This window comes from Phoxinus phoxinus (assembly GCF_949152265.1).
Source record: "Phoxinus phoxinus genome assembly, chromosome: 5".
Taxonomy (NCBI): domain Eukaryota; kingdom Metazoa; phylum Chordata; class Actinopteri; order Cypriniformes; family Leuciscidae; genus Phoxinus; species Phoxinus phoxinus.
Window position 1 is genome coordinate 7685538 of NC_136880.1, and position 20419 is coordinate 7705956.

Below are 20419 nucleotides of genomic sequence, written 5' to 3' on the forward strand. Positions count from 1 at the left end.
TGTCCAATTAATTTTTGAAAAATCATTTAGAGGAAGAGGGCTTGTGCAACTTGCTCTTGAATGCGCAGAATGTTGAGGAGTATTTGCTGGAAATGGGGATGTGTTCGTTCAAGATGCAGAAGAGTGTAGTGATTGCAGTCAGCAAGGTGAAGCATGCACTCTTAGAACAAATGTGTAGAAAAATGACACAAATTATGTGTAGCACTCTAGATTACACATGTTGTGTTAATCTTAGATAAAAATGTGTTGTAAGAATTCAGATGTTTTACACAGGTTGTTCATTTTAAACCTACACATTACTGTGTATTTGTTCACAACATCCGTAGAATGATATTTACAGATTAGATTTACACTGTGTCAATTATTATTTTTTATGTGTGATCAGCTATTGCCCATTTTTTTATTTTACACAGGGTAAAATGAACACCCGCCAAGTGTGCCAACCCTCCAAATGCGGGTAAAAAAAATCATGTAAAAAATCAACTGAGGCAGATCACACTGTAGAATCACCAGCCAATTTGGCAAATGACTTATTACTCTTTGCGGTTTAAATTCAAGCCAAATCTGCGCAGACTGTTGCCATGTCCGAGCTACACCATGTTCTCACGCAGTGAACAATACATCGCGGAGCAGAGAGCACGCTGACAGACAGGACAGACCAGCTTACTTTTGATATGAAACAAAGTCTCATTTGGTCATTTCAAACATTTAAACTTTCAGATTTGGTCATTTTTTGTAAACAATAAATACAGTTTTGTGGCTCTTTAATGTGTCGGACAGATCGCTGTAGTAGAGTATCAGGTAAAGCTGCTCGTGAACTGATCAGTTCTTCCTTCTAGTTAATTTGTAGCATCAAATAAACAAACTTCTTGTTTTAGCTCTTGCTTTCTTATACTCCACCAAAATTACTCTCATATTTTCCCTGAGTTGTTTAAATGTCTTATTTATTTCTTTAATTGCATTACTGCACTCTTCCTTCCACCATGGAATATTTTTGTTTTTCTGACCTGACATTCTTTGTGGTATATATAATGTTGCAGCTTCCATTATTATATTTGTAATTGAATCACAAAATGTTTCCAATTCCAATCTGCTTATCATACAACCATTTTTTTTGCAGTAAACATTCTGGATTATTATCTACATTTATTTTACAAATAATTGGAAAATGATCACTCCCAATTGTGTTCTCACTATTTACTTTCCATTCACATATATCAGCCATACCATTTGATATTAATGTTAAATCTATGCTTGATACCGTATTCTCTGTTAATTTATACCTAGTTCCTTCTCCTGTATTTAAACATACTAATGATCTATCATCGAGGAACGTTGGTGAGTCAAATGAGTATGTAATTAGGTCTCACTCATGCTGATTGGATAGAAATGTTAAATACTGATTGTTGACAGCTGGTTGGAATGATGTGATAATTGGATCAATTATTTGAACGTGCTCCTCCCGAACTTTGTTAATAAAACATCATTAGCAAAACTTCGTGGGCAAAAATGTTAATTGGCAATAACTGTCCATAGTCAATAGCGTAACACAAAGCACACATAATTAAAATGTTAGAATAAGTAGTTTTCTGAAGAAACTATTAAAATGCCTGGATTTTGCAAAAAAAGTTAAACCAAGAAACATTAGGCTGTTCATTTTCTCCCTTATTTTCTCAATATTAGCTTTAGACGTCGCTAATGAAAAGTGAAATTGTGCCGGTAATGACAAAATAAAACGGTGTAATTGTGGTTTACTTTGTACTGGTTATGTCTAAAGTAGTGTAAGTTAGCTACACTGTAATTGCATTCAATATGAAAATAGACATTAACGGCTATGTGGAAATGTTTTGGCACCATTTTAGCTGGAGGCTGGTAACGTTAAAGTCCGCGTGAACCGGAAGTTGCAAACGACTTCTCAAGTGTTGTGACGCATTTCCGAGTGAAACGGAATATTGAACAGAGGGCAGGGTTTTACTTTAGCGCTCCTCCTCTCCAACTCTCGCCCATAGCAGAGTAACAGTTTGAGGGGAGTGGTTTAGCGTTTAAGCAACCCAAGCCGTCAAGCCTATGTCATCAGAAAAATAACTATTCAAGACCGGAAGTAACTTTTCAGACTTTGATTAAAGATTACCACGGCAAAAAATGTTTTCTGTGTATTAACTTGCACGGATTAATTGTTCACCACAAGACTAGTAATATCCGCTAACAAAGTAAATAGGGTCAATTTTGATTTCATGCCGACTTTAACTTAGCCTAAATGTTAACGTTAACTTAAATTTTATGCAAAATAATTCTGAAAAACTATAATGGCGCGAAAATTCAAATGATTGCTTGTGCTGGGGCTCATGGCCTCTCTCAACTGTCAGAACAGCTCCATGTAGCCTACGCCTGGCCCAAAATGTAGCTCATGTGGCCTAGATGTTGTGTTAGAAAAGGGAAAAAAATGGATCTTAGAAAAGGTAGTTCAGATATGTAAGGATATCAGCTAATTCTATGTGTAAATGTTTTGTAAAAATCAATATATATATTATGCTGTATTATGTCTAATATTTTATTTTATTACACAGCAAATGGACCCATCTAAAGATGATCCTGGGGCAGTGACTCCTGGGTCTTTAGTCACTGGACAACAGACCAAAGCTGTACTTGTTTGTATCTATAAAGACAATACAGAAACATGTAAAAAAAAAAAAATCACATCTGTGATGCTTCACAACTTTTGGAAAAATGTTACTCAGAATTTCCCCATCCTGTTCAGTTAGATCGGTTTCTGAAATTTTTACAAAGACTTCAATGACTACATTGATTGTGACATAACCACAAATGTGCAAGAATATGACAAATTTCAAGTTCAGGTTGCCACTGTGGTCACCCTACAAGTCATCCCCATTCAGCCTCCCCAGATTGAAAACATTCAGGTAAGCACTGCATTAAAACTCTCACTAAATAATTGATTCCTACTAAATCTAAAACTCTTAACAACTTTTGATCTGTTAATTTGATTAGACGGAAGACTCTCCACCATTACAGTCCTTACTGACCAAGAAGGCATCTGATATAATGGCTGAATATCATCGCACAGGCATACTATCTACAAGGGGAAGAAAAAAGATTATCGCTATCAGCGTCTGTGATCTTGTTGCAAAAAGTGGATTGTAAGTTTGTTTTAAGGACATATTCTAATCATTACTATGTAAAGTGACATGTATCGCATTTTCCGGACTATAAGTCGCTCCGTAGTATAAGTCGCATCAGTCACAAAATGCGTCATGAAGAGGAAAAAAACATATATAAGTCGCACTGGACTATAAGTCGCATTTATTTAGACATTTATTTCACAAAATTCAAGACCAAGAACAGGCATTTAATCTGGAAAGGCAAGTTATTCAGCTACACAACAGCACACAGAACAACAGGCTGAGTAGGTGTCCGGCATGTTAACGTAACACAGGGTTTCCCACACGCCTGCCGCCTTAACTACGTCGCCAAAAAAATGTATATGAGAGATATCCGCCGTGTTACTCTGTCCTGTTTAGAGCTTAGATTCTCTGCCCGAGCCCGATATTTCCCGCCACTATACTCGGGCCAGGCCCGTGATCTAGAGACGTGCGGCGCGGGACTAGATTTTGATGGCCGAGTGCGACCGTGGGCGGTAGCCTAATGCACTCACTATGTGTGTGCGGGCTGCGGGAGAATAAAACGATTAAAATGCTAGATGTGTGCAACAGAATACGAGAGCTTATGGATCCATTGATTGTGCACTTCTACAGCGTCCTGTCTCCTCATGATAAACACAAACACAGGTACATGGCAATAGCATTCTCTTTTTTTCTTATTTAATTGCTGTACTAGTAGGCCCAGTTTGCAAGATCTCATTAGCCCTTCAGTGTTAAAGAAAAAAAGCAATGGATTTTTTTTTCTTTCTTTGGGGCAATAATCAAACAAACAATGTATATAGAATAAAAATATAGAAAGTTTGTGTATTTTAGTAATTCAAATTAAAAGGTGAAACTAATATATTTAGTATATATAACTACATATGCATGATTGTACTTTTCAGAGGGCCGACATTTCTGTATTTAAAATCCTTTTTTTATTTTTTATTTCATGTAATATATTCTAGTTTTCTGATATTTTGAATTTATGTTTTTCATAAGCTGTAAGCCATAATCAAAATTAATTTTTTTGCATGATATTCAAATTTTTCGAGATTCACTTTGTGTGTGTGTGTGTGTTAAATAATATTTAAAGATGCAGATATTTAGTGGATTTTTTTTTTTTACATAAATCTAAACCGAGTGGTGGAGATGGCTCAATGATCAATCAGGTTATATACAGTAGTGACTCAAAGAGTTAAATATGTTAGAACGAATATTGAAGCTCGGCTTCATTACAGATGCAATCAAATTATTAAATAACCTTTATACGAGGGATGGAAAGTGCCTTGACCTCTAAAATTATATCATGACAAATTAAGTTTTGGCAATTAGAAATAGCAATCTGTTTTCTCTCCTTAATCCTTGTGTACCGTATTTTCCGGATTATAAGTCACACTTTTTTTCATAGTTTTATTGGTCCTGCGACTTATAGTCAGGTGCGACTTATGTATCAAAATTAATTCATACTGACTGAGATGAACCAAGAGAAAACATTACCGTCTACTAGGGCTGGTATGGATTTTTCTTACCGTGGTTGAAAAGCAAGAAATTCCCCCGGTATAGAAATAAACCGCTTTAAATAGCGGTTGAAATAGTCAAATTTTCATCAGGCAGAAATTAAATTATATTCCATATTTATGTTTACATAATATAATGTTATTTTATTATTTTAATTTAATCTATGTTGATTACCGGTATATGAAAAGTGAACAGCATGAGTAGGATCATAAGATGGGTCAGAGATTATTTTGACCACTTTATTAAGATTTGTTTTGTAAAAAGCCTTTCTTTAAATCGAATTTCGTTTTGTATAAATTGTATCTTCATTTTAATCAATGTTTCATCAACCAATTGCCTGGAATTAATAAATAAGAAGCAAATATAGCAGACAAATAATCAGGACGCAGAGGCGCCCGTGCGATCTATTGCATTGCATTTCGTAGAGGAGACAGCGGATAACTTTGTGTAACTTAACTTTGTGTTAGCCTACGTGTTGCCATACACATACATGCTCCTGATAAATTATGTTATTAAAGCATCAACATTCACAATTCACTGTTAATTGAACATAAAAGCAAGCAGGCTGTGTGTATGGTTAGACAATGCGCGCAAATGCGCGCTCTCTTAATAATACTTAAAAAGCTGACATGAGTTCATTGCGATCTCATACATCTGTTATTATCAATGAAGCTGACTGCATAACGAATCTTTCATAATATCTTTTATAATCCGAGGATTTGCCAGCATGCAGAATTCAGCACTGAACAAAAAGTCCGTTTTGAGCCGTGAGGGGATTCTGTCTTAAATGCTTCTGATTGGCCATTGCGGTCCAGAAATCAACACATATGTCTGTGATTGGCTACATCGCTCAACGCTGCAAACATGTTACAAATAGAAACTCTGGCCTGTATATCGTTTCTATTTTGTTTTAGTTGTTCTTGTTGCTTTTCTGCAACATGTGAATAACAATTTATTAGTTTATGTTTTATTCATATTTCTATTTAATCGTTTTATTCTCCCGCAGCCGCACACACATAGTGAGTGCATTAGGCTACCGCCCACGCTCGCACTCGGCCATCAAATCTAGTCCCGCGCCGCACGTCTCTCGGCCCGAGTATAGCGGCGGGAAATATCGGGCTCGGGCAGAGAACCTAAGCTCTAAACAGGACAGAGTAACACGGCGGATATCGCTCATATACATTTTGTTGATGACGTAGCCTAGTTAAGGCGGCAGGCGTGTGTTGCATAGTTCCAAAGTGCTGCGGGAAACCCTGTGTTACGTTCCCACACCTATTCAGCCTGTTGTTCTGTGTGCTGTTGTGGAGCTGAATAACGTCCCTTTCCAGATTAAATGTCTGCTCTTGGTCTTGAATTTTGTGAAATACATTTCTAAATAAATGCGACTTATAGTCCAGTGCGACTTATATATGTTTTTTTTCCTCTTCATTTTTGACTGATGCGACTTATACTCCGGAACGACTTATAGTCCGGAAAATACGGTAATCCAGGACAAACAACAGAACAGGGAACTCAAGACAGGAACAAGGAGCAGGAAACAGCTACAAGCAACAACGACCGACAAACAACAACTGAAGCACAAATGAAGGTTTAAATAGACTGGTTAACAAGGGGCTGACGAGGGACAGGTGTTGGTGATTGATGTCATGGGAGCTAATGAGGGTAACTATGGTAACAAACAAGGTATAAGGCAAAACAGGAAGTGAACACAGAAACAATGGGGAACTAAGAATATATTTCAACACAAAAATCCTACAAAACACAAGACAGTACCAGGGATCGTGACAGTAACTTTACCTCACCAATACGGGCCTGTGATCACAAATATGAACTGATCCTGAAAAATGAATGATTAACTTCAGATAAGCACAAAAATATTACATATTCCAAAGCAAATAGTAACTGAACAACTCATTTTTCAAATGCAAAAAGAAAAATAATACTACATTACAAGCATTATTTCTAGAGTGATATATTAAATATTTATGGTGGTTACATGTCTTCGAGTTTTACAATAGTGGATCAGCATTCAGCAAATTTAACTTTAATTAAGTAAGATAGCAAACTGACATTGAATCAACGTGGAAACGAAGTTGACGTGACATCGAAACAACATAGTTTTGCTCATCGAATTAACGTTGAATCAACGTCAGACACGCCATTCAACCGCATTTCAACGTTTAATCGATGTTTTATTTTCTACGTAATAACGTTCTGATATACCGACCAAATAGTGAACATTGAATCGACGTCTGCCTGCTATCTGGGATTAGTTAGTATAAAATTATTGGTAACACTTTACTTGAAGGGGTGTGCATAAGACTGACATGACACCTTCATAATCATGACATGACGCATGTCATTAATATGAAGGAGGTTTTATGCATGTTTATGACAACTCATTATGTGTCATTCGCTCAATTATGACACTTTTAATGCAAATGACATTGTTTGAGATGTCTTTTTTTATGACAACTTGACATAAACCAATACATCATAACCTGTCAGTGTCTTTGTCATGACAACTTGACATTACCAAGACAACATAACCTGTCATAAATATGTCATTAACATGACATAGCAGATTCATTATCAAACTTAAGAAACTACTTAGCTTTATGGGTTAACATTACATTTAACTGTCATATGGTTGGTTTTGACATTGGTTGTCATGACGCCATTATAACTGTCATGAATATATTTCTGACCATTTTTTTTTTTTCAGTGGTACAAATTTAATGTGTCATGAATATTTTTTCTTGACCTCAACTACAATAGCCGCGTTTCCATTACAGATTTGCGCAAATGTTTTGCGCTATTGTCTAAATATCGATAAAAAACTATTGCGAAATGACGGCGTTTCCATTACCCGATGTTATGCAACTAAAACGTCCTTTTTTCTCTCGCGATAAGTCATTCCAAAAATCACGGCAACGGACGTTGGTTTATATAATCTCACAGCCACCGCATTAGACATTATTATTATTAATGGAAGGAGACGTACGTGTTATCCAAGCATGGCAGGGAAAGACCCTTATAATGCGAACGATAGCCTAAGGAGTTTCTGGGTGTTTCGCCCTCATTTCTGCTCTGAGGTTTTGATTGTGGCATTTCTTTGAAGTTTAGAATCCAGTATTCCTATAGACTAATTATTGTTTCTTTTATGAATTTAATAAAGAACTCTGTCTCATATTCCAAACGATCCATGTAGGCTGCTTTTGTGTCCATTCGTTTTTCCTTTTTAAACCCGTAATTGAAAAACGAAAAATGAACGGTTGTCTTTTTAAAACGCAAAGTTGAACACCAAAATTTTAATTTGAACTGGCTACACCAACTGCTGCGCAAAAAAGTAAATATCGACGAATTGTCAGATTTTTGTTTAATGACTTTCCCCCCCTTTATTAAACATGTAAAATATTCACTAATTAATATGGAAAACATGTTGATTTTACTGGTTTTCTGAAGCCAAATTAGAACCTGGAATTGACATTTCCCCGCAGTGCTGAATGAGAAGAGCTAAAAACATCTCCATCTCCGCTGTTAAGCAGATGCGCTTTTAGAAAGAAATGCACCTTTCATACGTAGCCTATTACTTGATCAGAACAAAATGTATTAGCTTTCGATTCGAATTTGTTCGTTTTAAAGTGGACATTTCAAGCTTTAGCCTATAGGCTATATTTTGTTTCTGTTCTCGCGCTCCAGTTCACGGAGATCATGAAAACGCGCATCCCAGACAGCATTTACATCTGTGCCAGATCCGTTTTCGAATCCGCAGATTCGCGTAGCAGTCGCACTCACTATGCAGATCTGCACCAACTCTGCGCCAGACTTGTCTGTAGCTTCGACTGTGACAGTCCATTCGGCGGGTGCGGCGCCAATCCGGGGCAGCTGCGCAGACCAGACGCGCCACTTCTGAATTGAGTCCGTCTGGCGGGTGTGGGCCGGATTCGCGCGAGCTGCGCAGACCGGACGCGCCTCAACTAACGGAACGCTTTTTCTCCCTGCATAAAACCGCAACTCTATCTGACAGGCATAAGAGTGGAAGACTGCAGGCTGCACCGGCTTTGTGATTATTGGTAAGTCTATTATACAAGTAAAATTTAGTAAGTGCATTATAAAAGTAAACCGTTGTTGATGTCATGTTATTCTGTTAAATATGCCTATATTTATATTAAACATAAAAGTTTACACTGACATTCTGACAACCTGAAACGTGTCAGACAAGCTATAACGTTAGCTAGGCTATGGTTAGCCGGTAGTAGGGCCTATATTCTTTTAAACATCCACAACTAATGTGAATAGGAGGCTTTAAGTTTGAATCGGTGATCACTGTCACTGATCATTCAAACAGCGGCTGATTGCTGGATTTTTTGCCGACAGTATAACAGTTAGCTAAATCAATAAAGGAATTAACTTCTTCTTTCTTTCTTTTATTTAAATCAGTGAGATGGCAACCAAGGCCATTGCGGCTTGTAAGTATGCCTTTCACTCAGTCTTTACTTAGGCTATCACCACTCTCTCATTAATTTTAGTCACATTACATAGGCCTAATCACATTATTTATTATTTATTTGTGCAAGCATTTTATGTAGGCTAATGTAATAAAGTAATCTAATATTTACTCTGTTTATTTTATTGTGTGCTTTTTGTACGTCTTACAGGAGCAGTGAGGAAGAATCGCACGGAGACGGAGATGCTGCTAAATCAAGTGGTTTAATCTGGCTTGCGACCGCGGGGGTGGCCGCCGTGCCCGGTCACACCCAACTAATGAGCAGTAGGCTAAATATGTGCAGTGTTCACATTATTTACTCGGTTTTGTATTTTTTGTGTAATTTGAATAATTATAATTATAATGTTATAACATTGATCTTTAACCATTTGATTTTTTTCTCACTTGATTGTATTGGTTTGTATTGTTTGTTTTTGTACCTCTGGATTCACGTCTACAGATGGTTGTGTTCTCTTTTGCCTTTTTTAAATAATTTTTTTTTTTTTTTATTACAAATTGTGTGGTGTGTGGGCCTTATTTTCTGATAGCCTAAATGAATCACAGACCAGGGCCAGATGAGCCCCAGATGTAAAACATGAGTCGCGGATCTGGGCCAGATCCGGACCACACCTAATGGCATTAATAACTGTACTGGGCCAGTGCTGGCCCAGATCTGTCTCTGATCCGTAATTCCAACCTGTTCCGCTATTGGGCCGTTGGAAAGAATGAGCCCGGCCCAGGTCCGTTTAGCGGATCTGCGCCAAATGCTAATGAAGACCTGGGCCAAATCTGGCCCAAATACATTTTGCTGTCTGGGATGATTGTTTTATGTTATTTTACAAAAGCACAACGTTTTCTTGTTATCGTTTACACAAATAAAAGTAGTTACAAATAATGTATTATTATTTTCTGTATGACCAGAAATTATAGAGTTTATTAAGTTGTTTCACTCTAAAATGCAAGTGTTCGCGCGCGCGCCTCCGTGCCATGTAGTGCGCGCTCCACACAAACCCTGGATATGCGTCAAAATCTTGTGTTTATTTGTGATAATCTCAGCCCTGTATTATTATTGTCTAACCCGTATTATGAATGACATTTGACGAATTGCTTTGTTCCTTTTTTGGATAAAAGCGTCTTCTAAATATGTAGCCTAGTAGCCTAAATGTTATAATAATGATGCTAATTATTATTATTTGCTTACACGGACCCCAAACACACCACGTCTTCTACGTCAGGTGACCGTAAATGCGCAAAAACTGTTTCCATTGCAGTTTTGCGAAATATTCCTTTTTCGAATTGCCTGAAAAACCTCCTCATGCGAGCGTAAAAACTTTTTTGCGATAAACGAGAGTTTTTGCGAAATTGACGTGTTTCCATTGAGCGTATTTTCAATTCGCAATTTCAATTTGCGCAATTTGAAGGGTAATGGAAACGCGGCTAGTGATACAAATTGAACTTGTCATTAAGTGGTATTACTGTCAAATATTTGAATAACAAAATGCAACAGACACATCAAAAGATTATACTTAAATGTACACAATACATAAAAAAACTGAAAACTAACATAATTTTTCCTTCCTCACACAGAGGATTCTGACATGTTCTGACATAGAATGGGGGGGGGGGGGGGGGGGGTGGCGATTACAAAATATAATTTACCTGTGCTTCCTGAGGGTTACAAAAAAATCTCAACACATATTTAGTGTTTTGGAGGGAAACCTAACTTGTTAATGAAATTAGGTGTACTTATACATTATTGAGAGGAGTTGACCACTGTTTTTCTTTGCTGTGATTGTTTCAGCCATCTCTTTTGTCATAGCCCACTTGCAGCGCTCTGCAAACTCAGAGATCTTCTCATTTACATCATCAGTGGGGAGCAGCTCCTTAAATGCGTCTGGATATGTGATTGCTAGCTCAGCGTTTATAGCTGTTCTTGCTATTGTGTTGCGGTCAACATTAATCTTGGCGAAGGCCTTTTTCATCGATCCAAACTTGGTGAATCTCTTGAGAGCATTCTTGTAGTGGAGGATGATTCCATCCATTGTGGTCACTGAACAAAAAAACAACAACACAAATAAATAAATAAAGGCTTTCAAAACTATTAACCCTCTGGGGACCAAGGTGTTTTTGGGGTCCTTGAGATGTTCTGACATGCTCTGACATTTGTGCTTTTTTCAATTGCTTATAAATATATTAATGGCAAAGGTGTAATTACACTCTATTTATCACAAACAGGGCTACCATAATATGTGAGCAACATGCATGAACATGTTTGTATTTTTGAGAAAATAATGTTTATGCATGGTTATTCAAAAAACAAAAATTAAAGTGTCTGAAATTACGCCACTAAACACATAGTACATATGTTTTAACAATACTTTTGAGTAATGGATGTTGTCGCCTTGATTTTTTCCTACAAAATTATCTGAAAATCATCCTGCCTAGTCACTCACATAAAACAATACATTGATTTACATTTTGTAAAACACTTTTTGTTTGGGAAGGCAATATGCGCAGGGGCGTTGACAATCCAACACCAGCATGAATAGTAAGTGGTTCACACCTGAGAAGACAATGACCCGCATAATGACCCCGCATATTGAGCCTTTCGTGTGTCACACAAGAAAGAATGTGAGGACAAAATAAATAAATAAATATGTATATAATCCAAATATAAATTAAAGTCAAAAGCACATTTTTAGTACATAGTCATACCTGGAAACCAATCCTGTTCAAATAGGCTATATGAGCCATTCTACAGAATTGGTTCAAAGTTAGATTTGGAAACTTTTCTCCTTTTTTTCCACAATTTTTTTTATACATACAAATTGTATAATATCCAAGCTCAACATTTCTAGTAATTGTGCAGTTAATTCTCAGACTGTATTTTCAGAAAGTTTTGGAATACATCCTCTGCCCAAATGTGTCACTAATAAAAAACAATAATAAATAGGCCTAATTTAATGAGAAGGCTTATATTGACCTATAAAGATTATTTTACATCTACCTTGTAAATATATTTTTTGCTATTTTATTAAAAAGTGTTCACAATTTTAACAATATTTCAAGTGTAATCTTTCTTTTTTTTAAAGTATCATGCATATTTCAAAGTTAAGGATTCATTAGTTTGATATAGCCTAACGTTACATTGGAACAAACACTATAACATCTTAGTTGATGAGTTTAGTTTTGACAAAACATACTGTATATTTAACATATGAGCAGAAACTGGCTAAAAAAAAAAGCTTATTTGATCTCTATTTTACAGTAAAAACTTTATAGTCTATCCAAAACTAGCAACAGCGCATATATGCCGTTCATTCATCACACACAGAAACGCGATTTATATTTAAACAGTCTTTTTGCGGTTTACAGATACTATTCCATATCGCGATTAGAACAAAGCATATAATAATAAAAAACGTACTACTAATCTGGATCCATATTGCTCCTCGAAGTGAAACCAGCACTTCTGAGGTAAATTTCCCAGGATTATTCCTCACCCCCTCGCAAGATGACACACAGTACATTCATCTGATTAAACTTGATGTGTTTATCGAGCTGATATGGCCGGTTTGCATGTTTGCATGTATTGCCTCAGATCATTTGCCTTTGAATAGCGCGTGGTCGCGTGGGCGTGGTCACATTAAAAGATAACGAGGTATAATGAGCTGAAATGAGAACTCGATTGAAATGATTACATAAACAGAGAATATTTGTTTCAGTTTTGTATTAGATAATTTAAAAGTACACACTTAAATGACTATAAAGATATATTGCTCATGCCTGGGTGAATAGTATTCGCTGAGTTTTGTTTGAGTTTAGAGACGTGCATTGGAAAAAAAGTTCACGGAGACGGAGAGGCAGCACTCCCTGTTTACTTTCTTTATTTTACAAAAGCACAATGTTTTATTTCGATTGTAAGTGGACACATAAAAAAGTAGACATTTAACAGCTTATGTTTTCATATTTCTAAAGTCTGTATGACCAAAAATTACGGAGTATTTTAAATCTATTTTGCTGCTATGTAAAAAAAAAACGAGCAAAATGCGCCCGCGCGTTTTTGGTCCCCAGAGGGTTAATTGTGATTATTCACACTTGCTGTTTGTACTTAATCATGATTAAGTATTTTAATCAGTTGACAGTCCTAATTCATACAAATATTAAAGAGACACCTTTTCTCTAGATTTTACTTATTACCGTATATGAAGTCATAGTGTCATCCTTGCAGTATTAGATGTAGGTTTAATCTCAGCTAATGTTCTTTAAGATGCCAGACCTCCCACCCTCCGGGACACGCTATTGAAATGCAGGAGACTCCCGGAGCTTCTGGGAGTAGTGGTATGTCTGAGATGCTTCTGTAAAATGATGAGTAACTTGTGTCTTCTGTGAGGTTTTGAGGTGGCGGAGCATGTGTTTTGGGAATTCCTGTCAATTGTCTGTCATTGTAAGGGATAATGTAGAGTGAGGCGGTTGTTATAACGAATACAACCTCGACAGGCTGATCAGGACTGCGACGCGAATCAGCCTTAAAGGGTTGTATTCGCTATAACAACCGCATCACTCTACATCAGGGATGTTCAACTTCGGTCCTGGAGGGCCACTGTCCTACAGAGTTTAGCTTCAACCCTGACAAAAACTCTTTTCTAGTAATCCTGAAAACATTGATTAGCTTGTTCAGGTGTGTTTAATTAGGGTTGGAGCTAAACTCTGCAGGACAGTGGCCCTCCAGGACTGAAGTTGCCCATCCCTGCTCTACATTATCCTGCTTATTACATGGCTACCTACCAAATTAATCAATCATTTGACACAAATAGTGGAAGGAAAGGATTACAAGATGTCAGGTGAAGATATGTGGAAAAAATATATAATTATTACAAAGCATTTATAATGCTGAGCATTATAAGCATAGCCTAAGGTATTTGACAAACAGGCATTTGTTATTGTAATATGACGGAATATTGATGCTCCTAATAGTAGTATGTCTCTAATATTTGACTCAAACATGTTTGTGTTTGTGTGTGTGTTTTCCTGTGCTGTAAAATAGGCCTTCAACTGACATCGATAAGGACTGGAATCCGGAGTCCAGACCTGAGCAACGAAAGAGACCACGGCAGTCATCATCATCTTCTAGATCTCCATCTGAATCTGCTTCAGCTACCAGAGGCAAAGGTAAAGGCAAAGGTAAAGGTACAGGTAGGGGGAGTCAGTTAGTACCTATTGTGTCTCTTAGCACCTCACAGGAAAGATGGCACAATGTGGATGAGGATGATATTGGACCATCGCAGCCTGTATTTAGGCCTGCTTGTACACCTGGGCCACAGTTGGGGACAACTGCATCCTACACAGCACTGCAGTTGTTTCATCTTTTCGATGTCTGTGCTGCAGACCATCGTTGAGCACACCAATGTTTATATGGGTAAAAATCAGCAAGGAAGAGAAAAGCCATGAAGTAACATCTCGGTTGAAGACTTAATCTTACCTGGCACTTGTTGTTCACATGGGTCTGGTGAAGGTCTCTGCCCTGACTGATTATTGGAGGAGGTCCCGAGTCTACAGTGTTACCCTTCCTGCTGAGATCATGTCCTGTAGGAAGTTTCTTACCATCACAAACGCTCTTCATCTTAGCCATCCTCAGAATGATGAAGAAAATGAAAAGAAGAAGGGAACAGCAGCCTACGACCGCTTGGGGAAGATCAAGCCTCTCTATGACAACATTAGGGATGCCTGCAGGACATTTTTTTCATCCAAATCGAAACATCTCCATAGATGAGAGGATGGTGGCATCCAAGGCGAGGTCTGGACTCAAGCAGTATATGAAGAACAAACCCACTAAATGGGGCTACAATTTTTTGTCTTGGTAGACTCCCTGTGTGGCTACACCTGTGAGTTCTTTGTGTATGAGGGTAAGTCCATGCCATCTCAGAAGGGGCTGAGCTATGAGTCTGTCATGGCACTCGTAGATGAAAAGATGTTGGGCACTGGTTACAAGCTATACATTGACAACTTTTACACTAGTCCCATGCTTTTCAGAGACCTCCTCTATAAGAAGATTTGGGCATATGGCACCATTCGTCCGAACAGGATCGGTTTCCCAAAGACAATCACCAACAGACTACCGCGGAATGCTCCACGAGGGTCCATGCGATGGCTCAGAGAGGATAGGCTGCTGTTTGTGGAATGAAAGACACCCGGGAAGTGCTCCACATTACACAAAGCATATGAAGGTGACACAGTGCAAAGGAGATTGAAGAACAAAGATGGGCAGTGGTCTCAAGTGCATTTGCCTATTCCCGGTGCTGTGCTGGACTACAACAAGTTCATGGGGGGAGTGGACCTGTCCGATGCCCTCATCGGCTACTACAAAGTGCTTCACAAGACACGGAAGTGGTACCGAACCTTCTTTTTCCACTTTGTGGATATCGCTGTCGTCAACGCCTTCATTTTGCACCAGCATCTGGTCAGAGCGAGGAATGAAAAACCCCTGACCCAGAAAGCATTCAGGGAAACGCTTGTTCTGGAACTCGCAGGCTTAGAATCAAGGAAAGCTGCTCCTTGGGCTTCAAATGATGCTTGCCACAACCCAACGCACATTACAGACAACAGCACTGCTGGACGGAAAAGTGCCAGCTCTGCCATCAGAAGACACCAGTCATGTGTGCAACATGTGAGGTTCCACTGTGCTTTCTGCCTAAAAGGGACTGTTACAATGACTGGCATAAGCATTAGCTAATGTTGCTAATTAGACATTAGCGGTCAGGGGTATACACACACTTACATGACAACATTTTCATCATGTTTCTTCTGGTTATACTGAGCTGTTCCAACATATGGACACATCTTACATCTTTCCTAGACTTGAAACTCATTGGATCATTTTATTCTATTTGGACTTTGTGTTTGTTCTGCTCTCTCTCTCTCTCTCTCTCTCTCTCTCTCTCTCTCTCTCTCTCGTCCTCTCTCGTCCTCTCTCGTACCGGTACTCACATGCAGACACAGTGTTGAAAATTGTATTTTTTCTGCTTACACGCTTTATCTCTCCTGTCTTTCAGTGGCTTTGGTTTCCAGTCGGTTGGAGAACAAACCTTGGTAGTGACTGCCTTGATCAACATGTCCTACACTTTGTAAATACTGTAAGCGGTTGCTTTTTTTGTAATTGGATATTAATTATCAGTTTATTGTAATTTATTTGAGTAAAAAACACTGTTGCAATGTTCTTTTTCTTGTTATATATTTTATTCATTAGTTGTAAAACAATAATTTTTGGAATGTATACATGAAGTGAGTTGTTTCACTGTTTTTGCTATTAGAATTGTTCAAAATAAAGAGTATTTTGTTAAAATGTTATTTTTTTCTTGTGTGGTTTGATGGGCAGAACAGTTCTGAATTGATATACATGAATGTAGTATGTTGTGGCAAACAAGAGAATCTGTCCCACAACATTGTCCTTTTTTGTTTTTACATGTGTTCCTACTACATTCCTCTTATTGAATCCTCCTTTTACCATATTTAATGTATAAGGTGTTTTATAGAAATAGTATAATTGTTCTATTTTTGATAGCACAGAAAATGCATGATGCTGATCAAATACCTTCACAAATACTTTACAGCACCAGATGACCTCAGAACAGATGATCCAGTGGCGTTGCAACATCTGATTGAAGGCCTATTTTTGGGCATCCAGCAGAAAAAGAGGGATCTGTATCGAGTTAATGGTAAGTAGCCTCCATGCCTTTATTATGGTTAAATGACCAGAGTTGTAGTCAAAATGTTCTACAATTGCATTTTTAGTCGCTGATGATATGTGAGCTTTATAACATAATGTGTAAGGCACCTTTTGGATGTCCATTAGCACAATGACCAACTTTATGCATATCATCCTTAAAATTCTTTTTGCTGCAGACCGTAACAAACAGCGACACAAGATCCGAAGACGGATTAGAGAGGATAAGAAAAAGCTGTTTAATGCCATATCCCTATATACAGGTTTCTTGTATACAAACAATACCGGTTGCGCGCGCATCCTAGAGGCAAGACCGCTATATGTTATGCCGAGTTCTGTAAAAGAACATTGTAATTAACGTAGATTTCGCATTGTTTGTAAATTCTTGTTGACTCAATAATAAACTGCAATTTCAGAGTTGGATCTGTTTGCTTGTGTTTCATTTGCATATTAATATAACATTATGTAAAACGTTAGTTAGTTGGCTAGTATGAAATTGTCCAACTAAGTTTGCGAATCATAAACACCTGACATACTCTATTTATTTAGGTTAGTTTACAGCACAACAGCTCCGCGTCATCTCTGCTTCTGCTAGATTTAGCCGTAAAGAGTGTTGCTTTCTGCCTCTTAGATGCGCGCGCATCTATGTGATGACGTTGCACAGAAACCCGTGTATACAATGATCTTCCAACCACCACAGAATCTGTAGATTCAATTGAAGACCTTCTGGCAACAGAAAGCCCTATCTGGCCTTGGGATTCTGGTATGTAAAGTTTGACATTTAATAATTTTAGTGAATCTTCATTTAAACACTTACCTCATTAAACTCCGACTTTCAAAGGAAAGAGGCTTTTCATTGGTTTTGGGAAATCTGGGACAGACAATATTACATTTTATTTTTAAACCGTTTTGTTTTTGCCAACTCTAACTACATTCAAGAGAAAGTGAGTAAAGGTCTGATTCCTCAGATTAATGAGTCAAGGTGGCTTGTCCTTTTCTTTTCCACACTGTAGATTCAACACCAATCACTTGTTGCCTATGTTGTCGGGACAGAGAAGTGTACCATTATTGGATTTTTTTCCCAAAAAGGCATTAAGAGGTAGTATTTTAATATGGTGGTTAATTCAATTGGTCATTTGTCTTCATAGAACCTGACACTTCCTTAGGCATGAAGAAGAAGGTTTTTGACAAGGTGATGCAGCTGGAGAGACTGATTGAGGAAGAGGCTATAATTGTAGAGGAAATGAAACGACATTGGACTCATCTTACAAGAACCTGCAGGGCCTTGAAGGACCAGGCTAGTGTACTATCAGATTACCTGGCCACACAGAGTGAGTACTAATTTCTTAATGCTGTTTACTTCATATACCGGTAGTTATATTAAACTGCTTGCAGATGATAATTCATACAAACTGCCATAGTGATGTTTTGGTTAATTGCTTTTTTATTGTATATCCCAATTAGATTTTTAGGCTACCCTTCAGGACTGTCTGGTCAAGCTTACCATGGCCTGCACAGTGCTGTCCTCCAAAAATGTGAGGAGCTCAAAACAGACCTGGTAGCTGTGAAAGAAACCTACTCCCAAATAGTGGTAAAGGGGAATGGTGGAACTGTTGTTGAAGAAGAAGATGATGAAGACCCATATGAGCATGTCTCCACAGATGCCTCTACAGATGATGAATTATAGATTATCTCCTCTCCACTGCACAAACTGGTCTCCTGACTCTGAGTAGCTCAAGTTAGCTGGGCCCAGTAATTGACTCTCCCTCCTTTCAAGGAAGTAACTTAAATCTGAGGTTCTCTGGTCTAGTCAGATAAGTTTGTGAATCTATTTTGAAGCCAGGCTCTCTCCCCATTGTAAATAATAAAATCTTGAACCTGAATTTTCTATCACTGCCTGATTCTTAATTTCTTTACTAAAACAATTATCGTCATTATTTCAGTTTTGGTTATAATTTGTCATTTTTATCTTGTACACGTTTGTTCACCACATATTTTCTACGTTGACAAATGGATCAACAATAGAATACACTTCTTCTTCTTTTGTTACAACACATGTAAGATCACATGCAATACATAGTCTAGCTGAACTTGCAAACCTGATACTGCACGCTCAGTGATGATGTCATTGAACCTTTTGATTACAGGCTTAATAAGTGAAATGGACTATAATCGTGGTTAATTATTTAATTTTTACTTTTGTGGCACAGATAACTCCTTTTTTGCTTTTTTTAAAACATGGATGCAAACAACTGTTGGATCATGGCATATGGACAGTGCCATCACTGAGGATGGTGAGGGAAAAAAAATTAAGACATCTCATGGATGACATCACTCAAACATACTGACAGATAGGTAGAGAATGACCCCATTTTATTTGTATTCTTGTACCACTTTCAACTATTTTGCCTGTACACAATTATAATATGAATACAACTTTTCCAAAATGCTTTAGGGAAGTGGTTGCAGATGGAGAACATACAGATGGTACTCAACCAGAATAAGACTTTTATTCTAGGCGAAGCATTGCTACTTGGGCGGAGTGATAACCGCAGCACCTGAGACGCGCCGTTGTTTCTTCTGTCAACAAAACCAACGTGATGTCTCAGGTGCTGCGGTTATCACTCCACCCAAGTAGCAGTGCTTCGCCTTCAGAGAATATAGTTCCCAGTATTTATACGGTTAAAATATGTTTGTACACTCTGTGACTATACAAATCACAACATGTAAATAGGAAAATGTTTGCATTATTTTGTCACTTATTTGGATTAGTATGCTAGCTGCAACCATTTACATCCAGTCTTTGTGCTAAGCTAGGCTAGCAGTGGGTGCGTCAAACAGACTTGTGTCACCGGTGCAGGCCGGGACGGACTGGGAGGACCAGCCGCCCCTGACTCCAGACACCACCGTGAGGAGCCGACACCACAGGCACACAACAGATGGACAGATGAGGAGGCAAGTATTTGAGTTCAAAGTAACAATTTTTATTAAGCAACAATCAACTTGAGGAAAGAATAAGAAACTCTTCTTTTATAGGGCTATTGGACCGGAGTAGCCGCTGGATCAATCTTTCAATGTCTTCGGGACACAATGGTGAGACAGGGGACTCTAAAAGCTTACTTTCACAGCGTTGCTGCACATCTGCAGGACTCAGACGGTAAGTAACAGGTAATGTATTCTTCTCAGTATCAAATACATCATCGGGGCACAATGGTGAGACAGGGGACTCTAAAAGCTTACTTCCACAGCGTTGCTGCACATCTGCAGGACTCAGACGGTAAGTAACAGGTAATGTATTCTTCTCAGTATCAAATACATCATCGGGGCACAATGGTGAGACAGGGGACTCTAAAAGCTTACTTCCACAGCGTTGCTGCACATCTGCAGGACTCAGACGGTAAGTAACAGGTAATGTATTCTTCTCAGTATCAAATACATCATCGGGGCACAATGGTGAGACAGGGGACTCTAAAAGCTTACTTCCACAGCGTTGCTGCACATCTGCAGGACTCAGACGGTAAGTAACAGGTA

At 38.1% G+C, this 20419-nt stretch overlaps 1 protein-coding gene across 3 annotated transcripts; it reads left to right on the forward strand.

The window, feature by feature from the left end:
- Positions 1 to 1222: 1222 nt before the first annotated feature.
- LOC306998457 (uncharacterized protein) lies at positions 1223 to 18751 on the forward strand. Of its 3 annotated transcripts, XR_013797565.1 has the most exons (8): positions 1223 to 2918; positions 3007 to 3155; positions 14213 to 14337; positions 16218 to 16298; positions 16776 to 16880; positions 17068 to 17651; positions 18037 to 18219; positions 18353 to 18751. XR_013797565.1 is itself a non-coding variant. In XM_079612553.1 (3 exons), exons 1-3 carry the CDS (start codon positions 16739 to 16741, stop codon positions 18358 to 18360), a joined length of 333 nt encoding a protein of 110 aa, XP_079468679.1. In that variant the 5' UTR covers positions 16646 to 16738; the 3' UTR covers positions 18361 to 18751. The 3 variants fall into 3 exon arrangements, 1 of the variants encoding a protein (XP_079468679.1); XR_013797566.1 differs by lacking the exon at positions 17068 to 17651 and having other exon boundaries at positions 1226 to 2918; XM_079612553.1 differs by lacking the exons at positions 1223 to 2918; positions 3007 to 3155; positions 14213 to 14337; positions 16218 to 16298; positions 17068 to 17651 and having other exon boundaries at positions 16646 to 16880.
- Positions 18752 to 20419: the final 1668 nt, after the last annotated feature.